General features: G+C 47.5%; 1 protein-coding gene and 1 long non-coding RNA gene across 7 annotated transcripts in view; one reads left to right on the forward strand and one right to left on the reverse strand.

Moving 5' to 3' along the window:
* Nucleotides 1-17,655, forward strand: part of ASB3 (ankyrin repeat and SOCS box containing 3) — an 83,857-nt gene extending 66,202 nt beyond the window's left edge. For all 6 annotated transcript variants that reach the window (XM_068128329.2, XM_078784845.1, XM_068128328.2 and 3 more), the window contains 3 exons: nt 15,672-15,775; nt 17,176-17,412; nt 17,552-17,655. In XM_068128329.2, coding sequence (XP_067984430.2) covers nt 15,672-15,775; nt 17,176-17,393 — 322 coding nt within the window. In that variant the 3' untranslated portion in view covers nt 17,394-17,412; nt 17,552-17,655. The remainder of the gene's footprint in view (nt 1-15,671; nt 15,776-17,175; nt 17,413-17,551) is intronic.
* LOC137435009 (uncharacterized) overlaps nt 1-26,004 on the reverse strand; it is a 183,898-nt gene that overhangs the window by 51,485 nt on the left and 106,409 nt on the right. The gene's annotated exons all lie outside the window — the stretch shown is intronic.

Here is a 26,004-nt window from a genome sequence, read left to right on the forward strand (position 1 = left end):
ACTGTTAAAATGCCATTTTGTGCGGCAATAATCTGCTCCAATCGGTTAAGGAAGGGTTGTGGAAAGACGTTTCACAGCTGTTTCAAAGAAGTTTAATTCATATCGCACAAAATCGACAAAAAAAACACGATCGCACAAAAGGTGAAAAAACGCAATCGCTTTTCGCTCTGAATTACGTGCAAACGCGTGACGGAAATCACCATCGCCCAGCATCGAGTGCCAACCAAGATGGCGCCCGGTAGCTGCATCTCCACCTATGTGGTGTGAATGGCAATGGTCATTCTATATATTTTCAGTTCAGTGGTCTGGCAGCGAGGATGGAACATCATGTGATCGCTCTGAGCGAATCAGCGAGCTCCTCTGGCACATGCTGAGATTCCGTGTATAATTTCCGTGATTCATGCGCTGAAATGCGCTGAGGTAAATATTGTTATGAATTTGGTAGAGCAACATCTAGAGCTAGGTAGATCTGAATAGGTAGGTATTCGGCTGTCGTGACAGGGACTCTACATGTAATAAGTTCTTGATGTTTAGGCGTTTGTCGGGGGAAGATGTATGATTGTGGACCTACCTGGAGGTTCGAGTGTTAAATAGTGAGGGATTAAAGGTAACGCCCCTGTGAGTCTCACCTAGTAGTCAAACCTTTGTCCATTATGGCACTGCAAACCACATAAACATTAGTTAGGTCCTTAGCGCAACATTAAATAATTCCTTTCCCTGACAATGACTTCGGAACAAGTGGATAGGAAACCAGGCCAAAAACACCGCCACAATACACCGCCACCGTTTACACCTCCAAGGCCTACAAACCTCGCCTGGCACGTGTTACACAAGGACCGCGGGGTCGCGGACGGGAGATGTCAGGAGTAGCATGCCGCAGAGGGCGTGACCTGGGCGAGCCGGCGAGTTGGGAGGCTATGATTGGCTGAGGAGTGCGCCAATGTGACGTCATCGGCCAGAGATATTAGCGACGGTCGGACGCCATTTCGAGCAGTTGAGGCAGTTCGTTGAACAGAGCACACAGGGCACACCGAGCACACCGGGCACACCGAGCACACCGGGCACACCGAACACACGGCAGCACACAGTTCACACGGCAGTTCGCAGCAGTTCGTTGCAGTTCGAGGTTCGTTCGTCGCAGCACACGGCAGTTCGCAGCAGTCGGCAGTTGGCACCAAGAGGTGGCACACAGGGCACACAGGACTCAGCAGAGGCAGCATTTCGTGGGAGCAGTTCGTTGAACAGTTGGCACACAGGGCACACAGGACTCAGCAGAGGCAGCATTTCGTGAGCAGTTCGGAGACAGTTCGTTGAACAGTTGGCACTGAACAGTTGGCACTAAACAGTTGGCACTTGGCTGCCAGCACTCCCGCAGAGAGTCGAGTCGAGTGGCTATCAAAGGAGTCCTTCCTGTCCCTGGTCAAGTGGAGTTTGTGCCCGCGTTGGAGGTCATCGACGCATGGTGCTTTTTGGTGCGTGGTGCTCGGCCTTGTGGGACTTGGAGCGAGGGACCTCGTGGTGTGCGATCGGGCCGAAAGGAGCGGTGTTGGACGGCCGCCACAAAGACGACGAAAGACAGACAAGATAAGCCCGCATCCGCGTACATTTTGAACGACGTGACGTATTCTTTTCGTAATTCATCTCCCTCGTTTTGTGTTTGCTGTCAGTCGTGTGGGGACGTCCCGATCTAGGATATTAGATTTACCGGCGGGCTTTTTCACTGGCTTTACTTTTCCATAATAAATCCTTGTATTATTTTCTGTATATATCTGAACGCAGTTTTCCTGGGTGTTTGATTTTAATAGACTAGGGCATGCCCGTACTATATCTATATCTAAAATTATATCCCCCCCCTCTATTTACATGAAATGGTTTGGTCCAAAGCGAACGGCTTGCGAGTACGGTGACAATCCCCCCCCTCTATTTACATGAAATGGTTTGGTCCAAAGCGAACGGCTTGCGGAGTTTGGTAAAGAAATCGCCATAGCATGCACAAACGCGCAGGAAAGCGAAAGAATCGCAAATTAGTTTTAATTAGTTTTAAAACATCGTTTAACGCCAACATAGCGGCAACATAGTTTGCCAACGTGAAATAAATGAATACGCTCTCAAATGTGCCGTCCGAGGCAGAGTCTGTTCGCCACGTTCGGCACACGTGATAGCTCGCTGCTCTCTGATTGGTTGAATCGTTTTTTGGACATAGCTCGCTAACTACTTGTCCGATTAATATGAAACCTTGAAAAGGCACATCCTCGGGTCCCCAGCAATATACCTGGCAAGTTTAAAGTATATCGGACCCGTGGTTGTCGAGAAACAGCGGTCACAGACATACATACATACATACATACATACATACATACATACACACAGAGATTACTGGAATTATAGATAGATAAGGCGGCGGGGGGGGAGCTTCGCCGTGTCCGCCATTCCGCGCGTTTAACTTTGTGTTGAGCTTTAATCCGCCATTGAGTTTTCGCCTCGGGAGTTAAAGTCTCGCAAATCGGCCATCCGTAACTGTGGTGTTAATCACGGTTGCGTAACAAGTGGTGTCAGGAGTGTAGGATTTGAACCCGTCGGACAAATTTTTTTTGTCCGCGGCGAGACATCGACACGGTCGGGCGTACATTGCGCCCGACGTTCGAACGCAAAATTTTTATAGGCGAGGCGGAGAAATTTAATAATCAACCGGGCAAACGGAGCGCGATATCGCGTCTTCGTCAAATTTAAATTGTGTTTTTGGAATTGAAATAAATACGCGCGCGGGGAACGACCTTCCGAAAAGCGGATGTCGGAGGTCGACGAAATGGAGGTGCGTAGCGAGGCCTCCGTCAGCGTCGGGAGTGAGCCGGAAATAGGGGAATTAGATGCAGAGGTGAGCCTTGGAACCTCCCTCGTCCCGAGCACCAACTTATCCCCCTCCCCCACCGGGGAGTCGGGAGCAGTAGGAACGGCCCCGACAACCGACCAGATGTTGGGTCAATTGCTTCGAAAAATGGAAGAGATGGAAAATAACATAAAAAAAGATATGGGAGAAATGAAAAGTGGGATGGAAAATAAAATGGAGTCCCAGGGGAAGGAATGTAGGGAAGGAATGAAGGGAATGAGTGATCGATTGGAGGAACAAATGGGACAAATGAAAAGTGGGATGGAAAATAAAATGGAGTCGCAGGGGAAGGAATGGAGGGAAGGACTGAAGGATATGAGTGACCAAATTAATGGATTGAAAGGGGAATGTTTCCCACATTCTGGCCTGGTTGTTTATCGGGACCGTGTGGATGTCACAACACCCCGACCGGGGGATGAATTTGGAATTGTGCAGCACCAGGGCGGTGGTGCGGAGCAAGAGGGGGTAGAGTTTTTGGGGGTCCATGCGATAGAGCCGGACCAGGTATTGATTGGGGATATTGATCAAAGCCTGGCGGGGCCAGGAATGATTTGTAATGATGATGATGATGAGGATGATTTGATCCAGCGGCTGGAGACCTGTGACAGTCCCATGGAGGTAGAGCTTGTTCAGGCCCAAAGGAGCCTGGGTGATGAGGTGAGTTGGTCCGAGGAGGTGGTTGGAATGACCGAGGGGACGCTCACTGTACACTGCTATTTGGAAACAGAGGCTCCAAAATTGGACAACCAGTTGGGGGAGTGTGTTGGCTCCGGGCTGGATTTGGATCTTGGAGGATCGGGAGATAGAGCTTCTGGAGATTTGGTCCCTGTAGGGAATTTGGATCAACTGCAGGGAGGGGCAGAACAACCGGTGGTAGAGGTTGTTCGCTGCAGCTGCGGTTTGGCAGTAGGAATGAAAATTTGTAAAAGAAAATTTAAAATAAAATTACAATGGGAAATTGATTTGGAGCAGCCATGGTGGGGATTGGTCCCCGGGCTGCGGGATTTGGACATGGAGAGGTCATGGGTGATGGCCTCGGGCAAAAGTTGCCCCTTTCAAAATTTGGGTATGCCTGCCAGCTGGGGGGCTGTGATGGCGAGATTTGGACGTGGGGTCCAGCCTTGGGTGTCGAGGTACGACCTGGGTCCCACGGGGGGTCTGGTGGAGTGTGGCGTCCCTTGTCCGTCGGGGCGCCGTCCGAGCCGGCGACTCGGGCCGGCAGGGTCACCGGACCCTGGTGGGGGTTAAGACCTCCAGGGAGGTCCGAGGTGGTTTCTCAAGCCTGGGATGGCAAATATTGAGGACCACTAGGGGGAGGTGTTGTGGGTCGCGCTTTGGTGGTGGCACTGCGGACGGCCAACTTGGGACTGATGTGGTGACCACCCAGGCATGCGGCCTGGCACTCTCCTCCAGGGACTCTGGGACAACCAGCATGTGGTGACCTGGCATGGTGGTTGGTCTATGGACGCGGGTCAAACCGAATGGACAGGGATGGAGATAGCCTGCCGGACAACCATTGGGGCATCTGTGGAACGTGATGGTGTGAGTGACCTTCCACAGATGCTCCGTTATGATTTATGGACTCTCGGGTTGGGAAGAGAGCCATGGGGATGTGAATCGGGAGATGTGTAACGAGCCGAGCATATGGGCCATGCTCGGCTGGCATGTGTATGGCAAAGCATCCTTCTTTGGTGAGGTTAGTGAAATGTGACATGGTTGGCATGGGTAATCTGTGGGTTAGATGTAAATTTAAGGGTGGATTTTGAAATGCCATGGTGGACACTGTACAGTGACGCCATTATTGATCCAGGTGTGTAGACCAAAGTGTTGGAGGCTGTGATGAAATTAATAGGGTAGCAAGACAGAGCTTTCAACTGGTTGCGGGGGCAACTGTGCTGATATTTGGGACGCGGGATGATGGGGATGTAGTTGTGTAGCCTGAGGGTCAACGTGGTGCTGTGCGTGTCCGAGGTGTGTGGACCATGTCTTCTGGGTGGGTCTCCTGGTGGAGCATGGCTGTTGACTGGACCTTGGTGTGGTCAAGTGTGGGTGAGCACTGGGGGGGCTGCAGTTCTGTAGTCGGACTGGGGGATGATGGGGAGGTGCAGGGGACGTGGTTGTAGGGATGCCACGCACTGCGACCGTGCCCCCCAGGGCCGAGGTTGTGTGTGCGGTAGTGTGTGTTGTGGCAGCAAGTGCTCACCACATTGGCCAGCTGGGGCTGCTGCAGCTGTGTTCCTCGCAGGGGGACCGAAGGATGGATGGTGGGTCGCGCACTTATGGACACTCATGGGCCATGTTGGCGTTTTGACTGCTCACCTTGTCCCGGTGATCCTTGCACGGTAGAGGTGCAGAGCTGTCGTGGCCACAGGTAGTTTTGTAGCGAGGATCACGTTGGATGCGGATCCACATACCTGCCAGTGTAGTGGGGACAAAAGAGAAATTTGGAAGTATTTGGTAGGCCCAATGTGAAATTTTGGGAATTGCATGGGTGGATGACACTCTTGAACCTGACCAACCTGCAACTACCTGCACTTGAGGTGAGTGTTTTGAGGAGTACTGTCCCAGGCTTCAGGACTTGCTTTGGAAATTGGGGACATGTAAATTGGAGTTGGGAGGCGGGTGAGAGTGATGACATGGCCGGTGAGGGGATGGAATGGGAGCCACAGTGTCTTGTGGGTGGCGTATGTTTTTGTATTGTGGTTAGGTGTTTTGATGTGGTCGTGAGAGTGGAACCTGGAGAGTGAGTGATGATTATTGGAGATAATGAGGGGCGATACTTGTGCTTTTGGAAATGTGCTTTTGGAAATGTGTGATGGTTTAAATGTGAACTGGGGGATTTCACATGTGGCAGGCCATGGCAAGCCTTGTAACACCTTTTACACCAAGAATTGTACTGAATTGTGCTGAGTTGTGTGGAGAATTGAATGGCAGCGGGGGAGGAAGTGTGTTTTGGGGTCTTGTGGGTGGGGAAGGTGTGTGTGTCCGCAGGTACAGAGCAAGCTCTGAGGAGCGATGCCTGCGGGCCCCCCCTCTGCGGCAATTACCCCTGGCAGCCGGTGGTAACTGGAAATTGGAGCTCGTCGGTGGAGGGTCTGGTTGGGCGCCGCGGGGTGAGGAAGTCCCCCGGTGACCCGTGTTGCTGCGCGAAAGCAGGAGGCAAAGGAGCCTGGTGTGTGTGGAGACCCTCACCGGCGAGGTAACGGCGGAAAGGGGCTGTTGGGCTGTCACGAGGCCAAGAGGTAAAAGGGGGGGGGGGGGGGCAATGAACTTGTAAGTCGGTTGACTTGTTTTTGGGACTGCGGGCACCACAGCCTGATGCGCCCCCACCATCTTTTTGTGCGGTACCTCCCCGCTGCCTAGTTGAGGAATGCACACACACGTGAATGACATCAATGCCATGGTCCTGCAGGGGGTGTATTGAAATAAGTGCTTTGTTGATTTTTGAAATGCCTTGATGACCTATGGAATGAGAATGAGTGGTTAAGGGGTCTGTGTTGCATGAATGTGGGCGAAATCCACCGAGCCGTGTCACTCACCTGTAACATCTGGACAGGGCCCGTGGAAATTTAGGGGGATGCATTGGGGATGGCCCCGCAGGTAAGGTTGTGTCTTGTGGCATCCACCGGGGGACGCGGTCTGTAGACCGGGGTATGTACAAAGGTTAGAGTTTTGAGTTTTGGAAAGATGGTTAAGTTTTGTGGTTAAGTTAGTGTGGTGTGTTGTTTGTTTCCTCCCTCCACAGGAACAACGAAGAAAATGTACATACTTGCATGATGGTTAAGGGGTTCAGCATGTTAAGGAAGTGTAGGTAGGTAGTCCGACTCACTTCCCACAGCCCTTCCTGATTTATTTCATAGGTTAATTAAGTGTGTGACAGTAAGTGTTAAGGCTGGAATGGTAGCGCCTGCGGTGAACCTTGCAGGAGCTACGGTTCCAGGGGGGGGGGCTGTGTTATGAATTTGGTAGAGCAACATCTAGAGCTAGGTAGATCTGAATAGGTAGGTATTCGGCTGTCGTGACAGGGACTCTACATGTAATAAGTTCTTGATGTTTAGGCGTTTGTCGGGGGAAGATGTATGATTGTGGACCTACCTGGAGGTTCGAGTGTTAAATAGTGAGGGATTAAAGGTAACGCCCCTGTGAGTCTCACCTAGTAGTCAAACCTTTGTCCATTATGGCACTGCAAACCACATAAACATTAGTTAGGTCCTTAGCGCAACATTAAATAATTCCTTTCCCTGACAATGACTTCGGAACAAGTGGATAGGAAACCAGGCCAAAAACACCGCCACAATACACCGCCACCGTTTACACCTCCAAGGCCTACAAACCTCGCCTGGCACGTGTTACACAAGGACCGCGGGGTCGCGGACGGGAGATGTCAGGAGTAGCATGCCGCAGAGGGCGTGACCTGGGCGAGCCGGCGAGTTGGGAGGCTATGATTGGCTGAGGAGTGCGCCAATGTGACGTCATCGGCCAGAGATATTAGCGACGGTCGGACGCCATTTCGAGCAGTTGAGGCAGTTCGTTGAACAGAGCACACAGGGCACACCGGGCACACCGAGCACACCGAGCACACCGGGCACACCGAGCACACCGGGCACACCGAACACACGGCAGCACACAGTTCACACGGCAGTTCGCAGCAGTTCGTTGCAGTTCGAGGTTCGTTCGTCGCAGCACACGGCAGTTCGCAGCAGTCGGCAGTTGGCACCAAGAGGTGGCACACAGGGCACACAGGACTCAGCAGAGGCAGCATTTCGTGGGAGCAGTTCGTTGAACAGTTGGCACACAGGGCACACAGGGCACACAGGACTCAGCAGAGGCAGCATTTCGTGAGCAGTTCGGAGACAGTTCGTTGAACAGTTGGCACTGAACAGTTGGCACTAAACAGTTGGCACTTGGCTGCCAGCACTCCCGCAGAGAGTCGAGTCGAGTGGCTATCAAAGGAGTCCTTCCTGTCCCTGGTCAAGTGGAGTTTGTGCCCGCGTTGGAGGTCGTCGACGCATGGTGCTTTTTGGTGCGTGGTGCTCGGCCTTGTGGGACTTGGAGCGAGGGACCTCGTGGTGTGCGATCGGGCCGAAAGGAGCGGTGTTGGACGGCCGCCACAAAGACGACGAAAGACAGACAAGATAAGCCCGCATCCGCGTACATTTTGAACGACGTGACGTATTCTTTTCGTAATTCATCTCCCTCGTTTTGTGTTTGCTGTCAGTCGTGTGGGGACGTCCCGATCTAGGATATTAGATTTACCGGCGGGCTTTTTCACTGGCTTTACTTTTCCATAATAAATCCTTGTATTATTTTTTGTATATATCTGAACGCAGTTTTCCTGGGTGTTTGATTTTAATAGATAAGGCGGCGGGGGTGGGGGGGGGGGGAGCTTCGCCGTGTCCGCCATTCCGCGCGTTTAACTTTGTGTTGAGCTTTAATCCGCCATTGAGTTTTCGCCTCGGGAGTTAAAGTCTCGCAAATCGGCCATCCATAACTGTGGTGCACGGTTGCGTAACAATATGAATAAAAAATATGGATCTCGTCAAATATTTTTAGGTAGGCCATGTCCTTCCCAGGCTCAATGGCCATGTCTATGCCAAATATCAAGCACGTGAGCCTCTCCGTTTAGGAGTCTATCGGTAACATATACACACACACACACACACACACACACACACACACACAGTTTTATTTATATATATATATATATATAATGGTATAAATTCCATCTCAAAAATTACTTTTTATTGGATGTGCGAGTATAACACAAATTAATATGAAGATGACATTGGGAAATGCATTGTTTGTTATACCTGACCTATCATTTGCTGATCATAAAGGGCCTGTGACAAGAACTAAAGCTGTAAACCTTGCACGGTGAGGGTAAGAAAAGGTTTGATGGTCCTGTTAAGTGTTCCCCATAAAACTGAAGGTGGTTCTTATTTGATATGTATTTTTGTTTGTGGATTAATTTTTGAGGGAGTTTATCTTTTTTTGTATTACTAATTGATAACCATAGCCAGACTCGATGGAGTAATGGTTCGTGTGTCCGCTTTGGGTCTGGGAGGTCGGTGATCAATCCCCTGCTGAGTCATACGAAAGACTTAGAAATGGTATGTGCTGCTTCCTTGCTTTGATGCTCAACATTTAAAAGGATAAAGAATGTACAACCAACACTGGGAAGGCAAAGGCAAACCACCCAGTATACCCCTTGCCAAGAAACTGCTTTGGCAGCACCAATTCTCTGTAGAGAGTACTGTATATCAAAACTGATACCCATAACACCACGTTTGCTACTTTGCTGCATGTGCTCAAAATCAAGATGGCGGCAATGAGGTTACAAAGAAGGTGAAATAACAAATGATTACGAAATTTCTGGTCAATGAAAGCATAAATCCTGTTGTGCTCCTGGGGCTGGGCCTGAGTTGTATGCATTTATATTGTTGCGGATATGAGGATTGTGTTTTTTTTTTTGTGTTGTATTGTATAGTAAATTGTTGTGAAATATTGCTTTATTCTGGACCCTCCTTACTCCAGTTATGTATAAAGGTCAAAGGGCGTCCCATAATTAGGTCATAAACAATCACGTCAGCCAATCATAGATTTCCCCCTGGTTGATAGTTATATCTTTATTATGTGTATTAGGGTAAGGCCTTGTCTTCCATTAAGATGACATTCCATTGCACCAAGTGAAATAGAGTAGATTCCTTTCACATTCCCCTTTCATCATTGCCAAGCCTCAATTGCCAATTACATCCCCTCCAAGCCTCCATTGCCAACTGCACGGGGCACAGGTTTGTTACAGCGGTGGGTTGCTGATTTCACCCCAATAGCCGCCATTAAGCATGTGCTCAGCTCGGGGTCAGAGGGCCTGTGCCCACCAATCAGGGCCGAGGCGAGCTGACCGATGGGCGTGTCCTAAAGGCCGGCGGCTTGATCGCCGGAGGCGCTATAAAAGCGCGCGTGCAAGGTACTGCCGAAGGATATCCAGGGAAGCACAAAGCCTGCTATTCGTCGCCTTGCTCGCCAAAGTTGGACCAAAAAAAGGAGTTAACAGCAAGAAGCCTGGAGGAGTTGGACAGGGAGACGTGCGTGTTGTTGAGTTGAGTGGTTGGACCAGACGAGTCAGACGAGTCCTGGAGAAAGCATGCGACGTCCACGCAGCAACACAGCAGCTTCAACAACAGCAGCTTCAGTAACCGCAGCTTGGGGCCTGGACGGCAGTTTTGAGCGGGGCCGCGAAGGAACGGCGGCTGCCAAACGCGCCAATTGTGCTGCAGCATCCTTGGACCTTCCTTTCCCTCCAGCCATCCACCTCCTGCCTTTCCATCCTTCTTGTGTACGTGAGTTTGTTTTGTTTGTTCTGTCCTTGGGTTAATTAAGACTGTAAGTAAGCTAGGAATTTGCACTGTGTCTCTGATTCTTCTGTAAATTATTTTCTTATCTTTCCTTCTTCCTTGGTTACTTTGAGCGTGTAAATAGTAAGAATAAATTAGTAGTATTTCCAACCTTTTCGTCTTCTTCTTCTTCTTCACATCCGTGTCGCTTTTGTCTTTTCCATATTGGATATCTGTGGCGCGATCCGGCCAACGTTCGGGAATCGGGTTAGTCTGGGTAACTGTTAGGGCCGCGGGGCCTCCGCTCGGCAAAAACCAACATCTTATCCGCGGTCCGTAACAATATGTATAGGGGAAACCCCATTTTTATATGGTAGTATAGGTCCTAGGCTTTAAAAAAAATTTGGGTTCTCGCTCGAAATCCCTATAGATTTTTCCCAGCTTGCCCCAAAAGTTGCCCGTCGGGCGAGAAACCATACCGGTCATATCTTGGCCATTTCTTGAGCGATTTTGACAAACTTTTTTTTAAAATAGAGGTTTTTTGGGGTGGGGAACACGTTTAAAACAATAAAAATTCGATATGGAGTCTCTATCAAGTGATTCCAATGTCAATCGAAGGAATCGAACCATGTTTATAGGACTATAGGTACCTACTACCATCACTAGCTCTGATATATTCGTGATTGTCATTTGTCAATGTGTTTTAAGATATTTTTAAACCCTTTTTTAAATCTCTCTTTCCATTTCAGATTGGAACTGACTAACATCATGATGGAAGCGGTCAATCTTAGCGCTGCGACTGATGCTGCGGTTGAGTTTGATGAGGAGCTTTGTATTATTTGCCAAGAGTACACCCAAGACAAGCTGGTGTGTACACAACATGGGTGCGATCAGATTATATCCGCAAGCGAGACACGACAAGATGCGGTGCTCGCAAGGTTGAAGAAGTTGACGCCTGGTGCTCTATTCAATTATCATGTCACAAATGCGTGCTACAAGGGCTACACAAATAGCACCAAAATTGCCAAGCTTAAGGAGAAGCAGAAAGAAGCATTGAAGCAATCTGTGGCCTCTGGTGGTGATGCATCAACCCAGTCACCAACACCTACTACAACTCGTTCACAGTCAAACAGCATGCGAACACCGGCTTGTGTGGCACCTGGTCGTGCCACTGTGTACTATCAGTATACATGCGTCATATGTGGCAACAAGTCAGTCAACCGTGACTTCACCAAATATAGAATCTGCGAGAGCAACCGAGCAAACATATTCCTAGATGCGACCATCTACTTCCAGGATGATGTTTTCCGTCGAACTTGTGACCTTCAAGACGAACATGCTGTGTATGGGTCTGATATTTATTATCACAACCAGTGCATGTGCAAATATATTCAGCAGGATGAACGCTCCAGAACTTTAAGTGCCCCTGTACAACTCAATGCCAAGCAGCGGGTGTGGAATGAGATCGTTGACGAGATTGAGATGGGTCTGAGTGCTGGCAAGGGTTATGAACTTTCTACTATTCGAGACCAGATGAACAGCCACCTAGGAGGTAAAGGTAATGTCCAGAATAGGGATGTGAAGGTCCTCCTCTACAAGCAGTTCAACGACCTGATAGACTTTGCTTACTCAGATTCTGCAAGAAAATGCCTCATGGTATTCTATGTGCTGGGTAATGAGGCAAATGTACTTGCTGAGCATATCCGATCAGTGAGTCCCATGCAATTAGTAGCAGCTCAATTCAGAGCATGCGTGCATGACTACGACTTCGACTTAGATGATCGCTTCTGTGATGCCCAAGATTTAAAGCAAGCCTGGTCAAAGATGAATATCCCAGAGCCCATCCTGCAGTTTTATGGCCATTTGTTTAAATTCAATCCAGCCACATACAGGGCCGCAGCTGACCAAGTAATAACAAGTGACATGCAGGAAGATGTCGATGATGTAGACCAGGAGGAGGAACAGGTGCCGCGCAAAGATGGTTCTCTTTCAGTCCAGCAATGTCGGAAAATACAGACCATGTTCCAGCACATGTTTTACATTCACCATTCTGGCAGAAAAAGAACACCAATGTCTGTATTGAATGCCGAGTTTGCCCACAGTCTAGGACATGGTGGCAAAATCTTTGTCACCTCTCTGAATCGACAGGCGCTGGCCATGAGCTACACTGAACTTCGCCGGTACCAGCATGACATGGCCGCGTTCACTGTCAACCAAAATGAAGCGGACATGAAGTTGCCAGCCCATTTTGACCCAGGGAACTTCACATCAGCAGCAATGGACAACTGGGACCACGAAGGTGCAAATTCATCTGAACATGATACGGTGTGTGTCCTCTACCAGCATAAGCCTAAGGCCGTCTTATCCAAACCCAAGCGCTCTGACACATCTGTAGTTCATGGTCCGAAAGCCCTAAAGGAAGTATTGCCATGTCAGCAGCTACACGAATTTGGAGAAAATCTGAAAAAGTATGACCTACCCACATCCTACAGAGGCCACGATCAACCAGCAGTCTACGATGACACTAGGCGGGACAAGCGACTATCCGATATGGCTTGGGCCATAGGCAGACTTAACTTGGAAGTCAGTGATAGCCACATGGCGGACTTGGTATATCCGACAACTGAAACTATGCGATCGTGGAGCGCAAGCAATGCGGTTTGGACGGATGACAATGCGAGGTGGACGCGGCAAAACTGTGCGATATATCCCACTGCACATTCTGCACGAACGTCAAGGTCACGACGTTTGCAATGTCCTTCCTGCCTTGCACTGCTTGACTGGATGTGATGCAACGAGCAAAGTAGGCACCAAGAAAGCTGCCCTCAAAGCCCAGCCCACCCAATTGCTTAGAAATTTCGGTAGAGAAATGACAATTACACCCGAGACCAAGGCTGATGCTGAAAAATTCCTTGTGCTGGTGTTAAGAGAGACTAACCAATTTTCGTCCTTCACACAGCTTCATGCCCAAATACATCATCAGACCAAGGGCTCATCACATCAAAATTTGCCTCCAACGTCAGAGGGTTTGCTTCCACACATAATGCGAGCCTTGTTCGGTACATACTCGATTATCCACCTCTTCCAACCCAGCATCATAGATCCACTACATTTTGGGTATCAGCTAGAGAACGACTGCCTTGTTCCAGTCACAGGGTGCAAGACTCTGAATAAGCGGTGGACAGTGACCTGTAACTGTGGCAAGTGTGCTCGAGCCACATGTCCATGCCGCATGGAGGAGGTGGGCTGCACCCCTTTCTGCAAGTGCATGAAGTTGCAAGATGATGCCTGCACCAATCCATATAATTAGATCTGATATGGTGGAAGTTTACACAAATTCATTGTGATGTGGGTGTTAATCTTAATAAATTTGTGTGATATGGCAGTTGTCTAACAGTAAAACCTGTATTCCTTTTTTAGCAAAAACGTATCATCTAAAATAATAAAATGACCTAAGAGATATTGAGGATTAAAAATTTCGGGCCTGATTTGGTTTCTCCGGAAGAGCTTCAGAGCCGCTATCATGTAAACCAGTTCTCAAATCGACTAAATATTGCTTTTAGCGTGTTCAACAGCCAAAAAAAACCTCTATTTAAAATATTTTTTTGTCAAAATCGCTCAAGAAATGGCTGAGAAAATTTCGGTATGGTTTCTCGCCTGACGGGCAACTTTTGGGGCAAGCTGGACAAAATCTATAGGGATTTCGAGCGAGAACCCAATTTTTTTTTAAAGCCTAGGACCTATACTACCATATAAAAATGGGGTTTCCCCTATACATATAAATGCATATAACTCAGGCCCAGCCCCTAGAGTATTGGAATTTACAGACTATTGGTGGAACAGTATTGTGTGTATGCCAATAAAAGTCATGTATACAGTGAGGTTTAATACAAACAAAAGTCAATTTTCCAAAAGTAAATTTGAAGCATCCTTGTTTTAAGGAGGTCTGCCCATGGTTTGGCTGCAAAAAAAGGGAAACAAAGTTATATCATTCGGGTTTTCACCTCCGCCACAAAAGGTGGATGGAGGTTATGTTTTCACCCCTCTGTCTGTCTGTCTGTTTGTCTGTTTGTGAACAAGATATCTCAAAAAGTTGTGGACGGACTCGGACGAAATTTGGCAGAGATGTAGCGTATGTGACAAGGACGAGATGATTAGATTTTGGTGAAGATCGGGATTCGGATTCGGCTAATATAATTTTGAAAGTGATTCTTCACCATTGGGAGATTGGGCCAAAAACGATGCATAGCAGGATATCTCAAAAAGTTATGGATGGATTTAGACCAAACTTGGTGGACAGGTTGTGTGTGTGATGAGGAAGAATCGGTTCAATCCTGGTGAAGATCCGGATCCGGTTAGTATCTATCTATAATTCCAGTAATCTCTGTGTGTATGTATGTATGTATGTATGTATGTATGTATGTATGTATGTATGTATGTATGTCTGTGACCGCTGTTTCTCGACAACCACGGGTCCGATATACTTTAAACTTGCCAGGTATATTGCTGGGGACCCGAGGATGTGCCTTTTCAAGGTTTCATATTAATCGGAGAAGTAGTTACCGAGCTATGTCCAAAAAACGATTCAACCAATCAGAGAGCAGCGAGCTATCACGTGTGCCGAACGTGGCGAACAGACTCTGCCTCGGACGGCACATTTGAGAGCGTATTCATTTATTTCACGTTGGCAAACTATGTTGCCGCTATGTTGGCGTTAAACGATGTTTTAAAACTAATTAAAACTAATTTGCGATTCTTTCGCTTTCCTGCGCGTTTGTGCATGCTATGGCGATTTCTTTACCAAACTCCGCAAGCCGTTCGCTTTGGACCAAACCATTTCATGTAAATAGAGGGGGGGGATTGTCACCGTACTCGCAAGCCGTTCGCTTTGGACCAAACCATTTCATGTAAATAGAGGGGGGGGGGGGATTGTCACCGTACTCGCAAGTCGTTCGCTTTGGACCAAACCATTTCATGTAAATAGAGGGGGGGGATTGTCACCGTACTCGCAAGCCGTTCGCTTTGGACCAAACCATTTCATGTAAATAGAGGGGGGGGGATATAATTTTAGATATAGATATAGTACGGGCATGCCCTAGTAATTTTAAAAAGTGATTGTTCACCATTGGGAGATTGGGCCAAAACCGACATATATAAGGATATCTCAAAAAGTTGTGGACGGATGATTTGGATTAAATGTGATTCTGTATTGTGATTTTCTGGTCTAATCTGGGATACAAAACGTAAACTCTTCACCTGGTGGAGGTATGCTCTCTACTGAGTGCCATTCTAGTTTATAGTGATTTGAAGTTGAAATACCTACCTGTCAGGTTCAGGGTTTGATAACACTGAAATGATCGCATGGGTTTTATTTCAAAAATATATTTATCTTATCACTATGTAGTACACACAAAGCCAACTAAACATTCTCCACCACCACCCACTCCTAGGTTAAATAATGCTGAGCTGAAGGATCTTGTGCTCATCTGGAAATTCAGTGACCGGCGCACGGAACCACCAAACCGACTCCCACCTGGGACCGACCTCAGTCTCGGTGAGTTACGAAGTGATGTTTCTGTCCAGCTGTCTCCTTCCCACCCCACCCTGCATTGGGATGACATGTTTTGTTTTTAGGCCGACGGGTGGGCGATTAATAGTTGTGAGTTATTTGGGTTAAATTGCATGAATTTTGTATTCTTTTTGTTTATTTTAATTTATATTTCAAATTAGACCATTTGTGCTGTATAAATTGGATTAGTACAACTAAGGTGTACAACCTCTTTGTTTGCTTTATTCATACATTTGTTCATTTGCTTGTCTGTTCTGCTTTTGCCACTGGTTCCCAGGCAAACAAAAGCGTTCCCGTTTTTCATAGTGGAGTTTGATCTTATTGAACATAGGGCAGGCACAAGACGTTATCATTACCAGTTGCTTTCACCTGTGTTATCTGCATTTGCTGATTATTACCCTCGCCAGAGGAGAGGGTATTGCATTTGAGTCCATTTGTGCGTTTGTCCGCACAGAATAAATATGATTTTATCTGCAACCGTTTGTCCGATTGACAGGAAATTTTCACCATAGGTGCAACGCCACCTGTATTATTTTTTTAATGATAATTATGACGCCATAGGTTACATGGTACAGGCGCCATCTTGGTAATACCGAAAAACTTTGCACCTCTATATCTCCGAAAGCGCTGCATAGAAAAAGTTGAGACATTGCTCATTGTAATCTCCATGGGGAATAAAATATGTTGATGACGTCATTAATTGGACAAGTACAAAACTTCATCCGATCAAGATGAAATTTGTTGAACGTCGCCTAGGGATAAATTGGGGGAGAAAAAAATAATAATGACGTCATCGGTCATGTGGTTCGGCCACCACATTTGTTTTAACACAAAAGCCTTTTTTTTAAAACACTAAAAACACGTCCTGGCGAGGGTCTGCAATCTCTGATTGCTCTTTCTTGTTACTCTTGTATTGTGAGCAAATTCATTTGTAACTACAATGGCACAAGGTAGAGAGCATAGCTCCACCAGGCTGAACAGTTTACATTTTGTATCCCACTAATAGGTCGGATCTACATCCGGACCCGAACCAAAATCTCATCATTTTGTCCTTGTCATATACCCAACCTCTCCACCAAATTTCATCTGAATCTGCCAACAACGCTTTGAGCCCACAATCGCAATGTACAGATTGAAATCTGTACAGAATGTACAGATTGGATAGATTTAACCCAATTAACCTTAAGTTTCAATTCCATGTTAATAAAAAATCAAACGTTTGAAAATGAGTTTTAATGCCCCTTTAATCTTGATCAATTTATTTCATTGTCATTTTCATTAGCTGATCTACTTGTATTCATTGTCACTGATGAATAAATATTTGCAATTGTTTAGACTCTTAATCAAAATAGAAAAAAATTACCAAGTTTTGTTCTTCTCTGCAGCCTCCCTGGCCCACCTCAGTCGGTTGGCAGTACGATGTGCAGTTGGATTGAGGTTGCGAGGATCCTGGGTTTGCCATTTACCTGTACCGCCACTCCTTCACTCACTGCTCCTTTTTCACGCCGAGATAGAGAGCCACAGTGGTAGAATCGTCTCAGATTCTGAACTGTGGGAAAATGAGGACATCTCTGATAGTGACTTGGAGGAAGATGATGATTAATGTTTTAGCTCGAATATTGGTAAAAACTATTTGCTCTTTCTTGTTTGAAATTTAATAATTTTATATGTTGTATGAAAGAAATACATATTTTTTCATAATGATTAATCTTGCATAGGGGTGTATTGTTCAGTTTTTTTTTTTTTCTTTTCTTTTTTCAGATGAAACTGCTATTCCAAGTGTGTGGGCTGCTCAAACCCAATGGTGTCCATATTGATCCAGCCAGTGTAAATAAAACAAGGTTATTAAAGTTCATTCTACAAACCTTTTGGGTTGCTAATGTTAATTTCCACGTTCATATACCTTTTGTAATTTTAGCCTCGCTCGTTCCTCCTGCAAGAGGGAAGTGTGCACGTATGTGCGCGCATATGTCAAGAGTCCTACTGCAGACCAACTTCAAGTGGCCTTAAATACAGTTCGACAAAGTTGTCGAATGTAACCACACGCTTTTTATCGTCGCCGGAGGTATTATGTTTTTGGGTTATCCGTCCGGCTGTCCGTCCGTCCGTCCGTCCGTGATAGGTTTTCGTTACTGCAATAACTCCAAGTCAGACTTGGTACAGGTATGTATAATGAATGAATGATTCGTTTTTTTTTTCTAAGGCCATTTTTCCCCGCTAGAGCAGGGGTTAGCCTTGCGGGACCCATGACAATCATGGTTCCCTGTTTGAGGCAATGTTTTTATGGCCGGATGCCCTTCCTGACGCCAACCCTTAGTTGCCTCGTACCAGTTGCCAGGGACCTATTCTAAATGTACCTATTCTAAATCGGGGTACACACCGGGATCATTCATCCCAGCAAGCTGGTACTCAATTTGCTGACCTCGGAAGGATGACATGCTGAGTTAACCCCCCCTGGTGTTAATTCAGCGATCGACCGGGATTCGAACTCAGGATCCTAAGATCCCAAGCCGGCACCCTAACCACTAAGCCAACACCAGGCTACAGGTATGTATAATGAGGTCTACAATTCCAATATCACAGACTTGGTACAGGTATGTATAAATGAGGTAAAGATAAACTGATTATATTTTGGTGTCAACGTCAGAGGTCCCGTTCGGTAGAAATTCTCTTACAGAGCTAACTTGTGAACCAGTGATGCGATTTTGACCAAACTTGGCATAAGTAAATATTATGATGAAACATGAACTGATTAGATTTCTGCATCGAAGGTCAGAGGTCCTGTCAGGTAAAAATGCGATATTTGAGAACAGCTGAAGGGATTTAAATCAAACTTGGTACAGGTATGTATAATGATGTAATATGTGGGCGGAGGCATATTGGGATACGGCGTGATGTCGAAGAGTGCCGTTCTAGTTAATAATAATATATTTATTTTTCAGAGTGGTAGTAAAGGGTCGCCATGGTATGGCAGATGTCGATCAGGATATCTGCAACCTGCTTTCAAAATAAGTTATGAATGAGAAAGTGACCAAAGATATCATAGATCACAATGACACTGGACAGCAGATGTTTGGGGGATTTGTCACAAAACATTTAATAGAGGGACACCTTTCTGTGTGGGACAAAATTAAGAAAAGGAAGCTCGGAACATTCGAAGGTGCAAATGTAACAATTGAAGCAAGAGCGGGAGCAAGCTGGTTAACATCAAAGAATAACGAGGATTATTGCGAAGGTTCATCGTCATTTTAAGAAGCCGGCCAAAGCTTGATCTGAAGGAATTCATGGGAACTTGTAAATTTGTCATAGTTCCACGATCCCTATTTGCTTCAAATGGGTCACTCTTTAGCTTACAACCGTGGCCAAAAATATTGGCACCTTTGCACTTTTTTCAAATAACACAACTTTCTCTAAAAATAAGTTGAAATTAACAAAAATATTTGGTCTCCACAATTCTTTATTTCACTGTTAATATTACAGAGCCTTTGTTTTTGATTCAGAACTTAATATATCCTTTTAAATCAGAAAATAAAAAGAAATGGCATTTTCAAAATTATTGACACCCTAAACGTAATATTTGGTAGCACAGAATTTGGACCAAATAACTGCAGTCAAGGACTTCCTATAGCCATGAATGAGCTTCCTACACCTCTCAACTGGCAGCTTGGCGCACTCTTCTTGTGCAAACTGCTCCAGTTCTCCCAGATTTAAAGGGTTCCTTCTCCCAACTGCTGTTTTCAGATCTCCCCACAGGTGTCCAATGGGATTTAGATCTCGACTCATTGCTGGCCACTTCAGAACAGTTCAGTGTTTTGTCTTGAACCATTCCTGTGAGCTTTTTAAAGTGTGTTTGAGGTCATTATCCTGCTGTAAGACCCATATGACCTTCGACAGAAACCCAGATTTCTGACACTAGGTTGAACATTGCGCTCCAAAATACATTGGTAATCTCCTGATTTCATGATGCCATGCACATATTCAAGGTACCCAGTACCAGAGGCAGCACAGCAACCCCATAACATCACTGAATCTCCTCCATGTTTGACTCTTTTCTTTGAAGGCTTCATTTTGTTTTCTGTAAACATAGAGATGATGTACTTCACCAAAAAGTTCCAATTTGGTCTCATCTGTCCACAGGACATTCTCCCAGAAGGATTTTGGCTTGTTCTGGTGTGTTGTGTGTGTGTCCACAGGACATTTTGGCTTGTTTTGTCAAACTCCAGTTGGGCTTTCTTATCAGTGGGGTCCTCCTGGGTCTCCTACCATAGAACCCCCATTCATTGAGTTGGCGACGGATGATGCGAGTTGAAACTGTCGTACCTTGTGTCTGAAGGTCAGCTTGAATCTGTTTGGCAGTTGATCTAGGTGCTTTCTCCACCATTCTAACAATCTTTCTGGCTGCAATCTTCGATCAAGTTATCTCTTGCGGCCATGTCCAGGGAGGCTGGCTACAGTGCCATGGGCCTTAAACTTCCTGATAATATTGTGTATGGTGGACAAAGGAACATCAAGGTCTCTGGAGATGGACTTGTAGCCTTGAGATTGTCCTTGCTTGGCTACAATCTTGTGGCTGACCTCAGACAATTCTTGTGTTTTCTTTCTTTTCTCCATGCTCATTGCGGAACACACAGTGGTGTTTGTTCCCCCTCCATTACCCCCCTCATGGCTCGTGGACTTCCTCTCCTGTTGCAGTCAATGTGTGGCTCTAAATGAAATCCTCTCATCTCCTCTTCCTGTCCAGGCTGGAGTTCCCAAAGGCAGTGTTCTTGGCCCTGTGCTTTTTCTAATCTTCATCAATGATCTCTCCGACATGCAGTTATGGCGCCTGCTTGACATGTCGGAGTCCTGGGGAGTGGTGGGGGACAACACCAGGAATGAGGGGGGGGGGGGAGTGGGAGGGAGTGAGGTGGTGGCAGGGGGAGGTGCGAGGCTACCTACCTGCATGGAGGGCAAGGCCACCAGACAGGAGGAAGGCCGGGGAAAAGCTTGAAGGGAGAGACGAACGAAAACGCAGGACTAACAAGGCAAGAAAGGAAAATAACATGCAGACAAGACGGGGAAATGAAAAAGCGTGCAAGACCAATACAATAGTACTGAAAACACGCCAGCACAAGCCACACCTGCTAAGGCCCAAAATGGCGGCTGCTTGGCTCATGAGCCTGCCAAAGTGTGAAGCCTCAGCCTATTGTCAGGTATTATTTATTAGACATCATATGGATGTAAATGAACACTCCTTTTACGCTGTGCATGTTGCACATCATGTGCAGCGAATTTCACCTCCCTGCGCCTTGTATTTACTGTTATTTTAAAAAACGCTTCTGTACACTGCCCCTGAGGCTCGGTTTGCAAGCCACCTTCTACATTTACAAATTGAAGAGATGTAATTAATTACTCTTTTATGGGAAAATGTTTCTCAAAATTTTTTATCCACCAAAATAGAGCATAGTGAACACACAGTCATGCTAAAAGATTAGCCATTTAAAAACCCTACTCAAATCGTACTTATGATGGGGGACAGACAAATGTGCTTGCATCTTCATTTACTAGATATCATACGGATGTAAATGAACATTCGTTTTACTCTGCGTGAATTGCACATCATGTGCAGCAAATTTCACCTCCCTGCACTTGGTATTGTACGCCGCTCCTTTCCTATTCTATCTCCAGGCGCTGCATGACGTCATTGCCAGGCACCGAAAGGGGCCCGGCGATTATGTGCGCTGAAGGGGAGTACTCAGTTTTCACTCCGTTTCTTTGTTTTCTTGTTTTTACTTGTGAAAATCGAAGATTTTTCAAGTATGTTGGTTGGTCTTGTGAGTTATTCTGTCTGTCTGTCTGTTTGTATGTCAGTCGCCATCTTGGATTAAATGCAGATAATTAAAAAATTATTTCTTGGAAACCGCTGAATGGAAAAATTTGAAACTTGGCACATTGTCAAGTACTCGCAATGGGGAATAAAAGCATGATTATGATGCCATCATCGGTGAAGTGGTATATCAGCAAAAAATGTTTTAATCAAATTCCTTATCCTAAAAATCTGAAATTGCATGCACATGATCTATGACCCATTTGTATTGAAATATCATCATAGGTCACATGGTTTGGCAGCCATATTGAATTGAAGGAAAATATAAAATAATTATATATCTGAAACCGTTTACTCTATCGATGCAAAATTTTACAAATATCATGTAACACCATTGTTGCATATAGTTTGAAAATGATGATGTCGTAGGTCACATGGTTTGGCAGCCATCTTGGATATAAAAACGAACCTTATCCGATCAACACGAAACTTCACATATGTGATCCCTGACACATACATATGCAGAGTACAAAATTTTTAAGGTCATATGTCACGTGGTGTGGCAGCCATATTAGCTTGAAAGCCAATATTTTTTAAAAATCCCTTCTCTGAAACCATTTCACCGATCGATGTGAAACCTGCCATGGCTGGTGAAAATGTGATACTTGAAAACAGCTGAAGGGATTTAAATCAAACTTGTTTATTTTTAGGGCAGTGAACGATGGCTTCTACCCGATGTGGGACTATGCGGAGGCATATTGGCAACACAGTCGCATTGCTCTAGTTTGATTAATGAATTAATTGATTAAGTACTTAATTATTATCGATTTATTAAGTACTTATTTATATCTCAGGCTCCTTTTGAGCTAGGATGCTGATATTTGGACATGACAATGACCAAGTGATTTGGCTATAAAGGGTATTTTGATTTATTGATCAATCAATTAATGGATTAATTATTTAATTTTTCGATTAATTAATTTATTTCATTATTTTTCAAAATGTTACAGCTGAAGATGAAACACTGGTGGTTTAGGTATGCTATTAGCCAATTGAAAAATATATTAATGATTTTTGCGATTTTTATTTATTTATTTTAATTATGCAATTAATCCGTGAATTATTGTACACCACTGCCTCCCATTACCGTCTATGTGCTGCACGGCAGCATCGCCGGCGCTGGGCGCCCCGGCAATGCCGCGCGTTGGAGGATATGTTATTTATTTATTTGCCATGGTGGCAGTGTACGTTGAATGTATCTGTACTTGTTTATTGTTTTTTTTTTTTAACACTTCTGTACACCGCCCTTGAGGCTCGGTTTGCAAGTCACCGTTAAAATAAATAAATAAAAATCGCAAAATCATTAATATATTTTTTCAATTGGCTAATAGCATACCTAAACCACCAGTGTTTCATCTTAAGCTGTAACATTTTGAAAAATAATGAAATAATTAATTAATCGAAAAATTAAATAATTAATCCATTAATTGATTAATAAGAGAGACATAATTACTCTCCTTTTGGGAATTCGGAGTCCTTGGAGCCTTTTGAGTTTTCTGGGTCATTTGAGTCTTCTGGGTCTCTGGGATCCGCGTGTCTTTTCGGTCCTCTGGGTCTTTGGGGTCTTTTAGTTCCTCTGGATTGTTTGGGTTTTCAGGATATTTTTGGTTTTCGCGGTCTATGTGGCTTTTGCATCCTTGGGGTCTTTGGGGTATATTGGGTCCATTGGGTCGTTTGGTTCCTCATGGTCGTTTGAGTCTTTTGAGTCTTCTGGTTATTTTGGGTCCTTGGGTCTTTTGAGTCTTCGGGTTATTTTGGGTCCTTAGGTTATTTTGGGTCCTTGGAATCGTTTAAGTCTTTTAACCGGTGGAGACAGTCGTGCTCAAAGATTGCCCATTAAACCCCCCCTCAAATTCCTCCTAAAGCGCTACTCAAAGCCTTTAAAACCTACACTTATGAAGGGGGACAGACATCAGTACAAACACAGAAACTGACATTGTGTTTTTTATATATACACAGTCACGTGAAAAAGTAAGTACACCCTGTGGCGGACACAAAAGCCCACTGGCGTGGTGACATCATTCCGCGCACCAAGTGGGCGGTGGCCACGCCCGAGGGGTAGGCGTGGCCTCATGATATACACCGGGCGCGCAGTCCGGAGCGCGCCAGTGTTACAGTGAGCTCCTGAAATAAAGACGCTTATAAGTTACCGCTTGTCCGCTTCCTCCTTGCTCGCAAGCAGCGCGCGTAACGCCGCGCTTTACTGGTGACCCCCTCGACGTTGGATCTGCCGGAGCGATCCTTCCACACGCGACGCCATTGCCATGGCCAACTTCATCAAACTTCCCGAATTTTGGGAGGCTCAGGCCGAAGTCTGGTTCGTCCAGGCCGAAGCCCAATTTCAGCTTCGGCGCCTCACCGGCGATGACATGCGCTATTGCCACGTCGTCGCCTCCCTCGGGCCCGGCACGGCCGCTCGAGTTGTGTCCGTCCTTCGCCACCCACCGGACGGCCACAAGTACGAGGCACTCAAGCGGCTACTCCTAGCCACGTTCGGCCTCACGGACGACGCACGGGCCGACCGCCTCCTGGATCTCCCCGAGCTCGGTGACACGCGCCCGTCGGTCCGAATGGACCATATGCTGTCACTGTTGGGCGACGAAGCCCCCGGTTCTCTATTCCGGGCGCTTTTCCGTCGCCAAATCCAGCGCAGGTTCGCCTCGCGTTGGCCGGGACCGGGCTAACGGAACCCCGAGAATTGGCAGCCGAGGCGGACAAGTACTTCGCCGCTTCGGACACGCGGGCGAGAGTCGGCGTGGCCGTCACGGCCCTCGTGGCTGATGCTGCTGATGCTGCTGCTGATGCTGCTGATCCACAGCATCAGCTTATACAGCATACGCAGCATGCCGATACGCACCTCGTGACCGCCGCCACGCCCCGCCCACCACCGCGGCAAAAACCGCCACCGCGGGGAAACCCGCCAACTCCACCGGCCTGGCGGAGCCAGCCGCGCTCCTCCAGCTCCACCACCTGGTGCTGGTTCCACGCCAAGTTCGGCCACGAAGCTCGGCAGTGTCATCCGCCATGCTCCTTCAACAGGTCGGGAAACGCCCGGGCCGGCGCTCAATAGTGGCGATGAGCGCCGGCCGTTCGAGCAGCCTGCTGTTCATAACGGACACCTTCTCCGGGCGCCGTTACCTGTGCGACACGGGAGCGCAGGTGAGTGTCGTTCCCGCCGGCACGTCAGACAAGCACGCCGCGGGTGGGGGCCCCGCGCTGCTTGCCGCGAACGGGACACCCATCCGTACGTACGGAAAACGCTGCCTCTCTCTGCGGTTCGGAGGGCAGGTTTTCCGATGGACGTTCGTCACCGCCGACGTGCCCATGGCACTGCTTGGCGCGGACTTCCTGTGCGCTAATGGGCTCCTGGTCGACGTCAAGCGCAGACGTCTTGTCCAGGCCGAGACGTTCAGCTCGCTCGCTTGTGCGTTGCCCAGCTCAACGAGCGGCTTGCCAAGCGGCTTGCCGAACGGTTCGGTTCCGGCCACGTTGGTCTGTACGCTTCCGGCAGCGGACGCATTCACCCGCCTCCTCGCCGGCTTCCCGGCCCTCACGCGGCCCACCTTCTCGGCGGGGGCCGTCAATCACGGGGTGGCCCATCACATCCCCACCGTCGGGCCACCGGTCTACGCCCGGGCACGCCGCCTCGAGCCGACGAAGCTGGCGGTGGCAAAAGCGGCGTTCGCTACCCTGGAGCGACTCGGCATCGTTCGGCGCTCAGAGAGCGCTTGGGCGTCGCTGCTGCACATCGTGCCGAAGCCCGGCGGGGGATGGCGACCGTGCGGGGACTATCGCCGTCTCAATGACGCCACGACTCCCGACCGCTACTCCGTCCCCCACATTCAGGACTTTTCCGCCCGTTTGGCGGGCATGTCCTTCTTCTCGAAGGTGGACCTCATACGCGGCTACCATCAGGTCCCCGTCAGGCCGGAGGACGTCCCGAAGACGGCGGTCATCACGCCATTCGGACTCTTCGAGTTCCTGTGCATGCCCTTCGGTCTGAAGAATGCGGCTCAGGCGTTCCAGCGACTGATGGACAGCGTCCTGCGTGACTTGGATTTTGTCTACGTCTACCTGGACGATATCCTCGTCGCCAGCGCGTCCCGCGAAGAGCACCTACGCCACCTCCGCACGCTCTTCGAACGCCTGGGCCAGCATGGCCTGATTGTGAACCCCGCAAAGTGCCGGTTCGGCGCCACCATAATCGATTTTCTGGGGCACCGTGTCACCAGGCACGGAGCCGTCCCCCTGCCGGCCAAGGTGGAGGCGGTGAAGGGGTTTCCGTGCCCCCGCACGATCAGAGGGCTGCAGGAGTTCCTGGGCATGGTGAACTTTTACCATCGGTTCC

Source organism: Myxine glutinosa, chromosome 9, assembly GCF_964187855.1.
Source record: "Myxine glutinosa chromosome 9, kmMyxGlut1.1, whole genome shotgun sequence".
In the NCBI taxonomy this organism is placed as follows: domain Eukaryota; kingdom Metazoa; phylum Chordata; class Myxini; order Myxiniformes; family Myxinidae; genus Myxine; species Myxine glutinosa.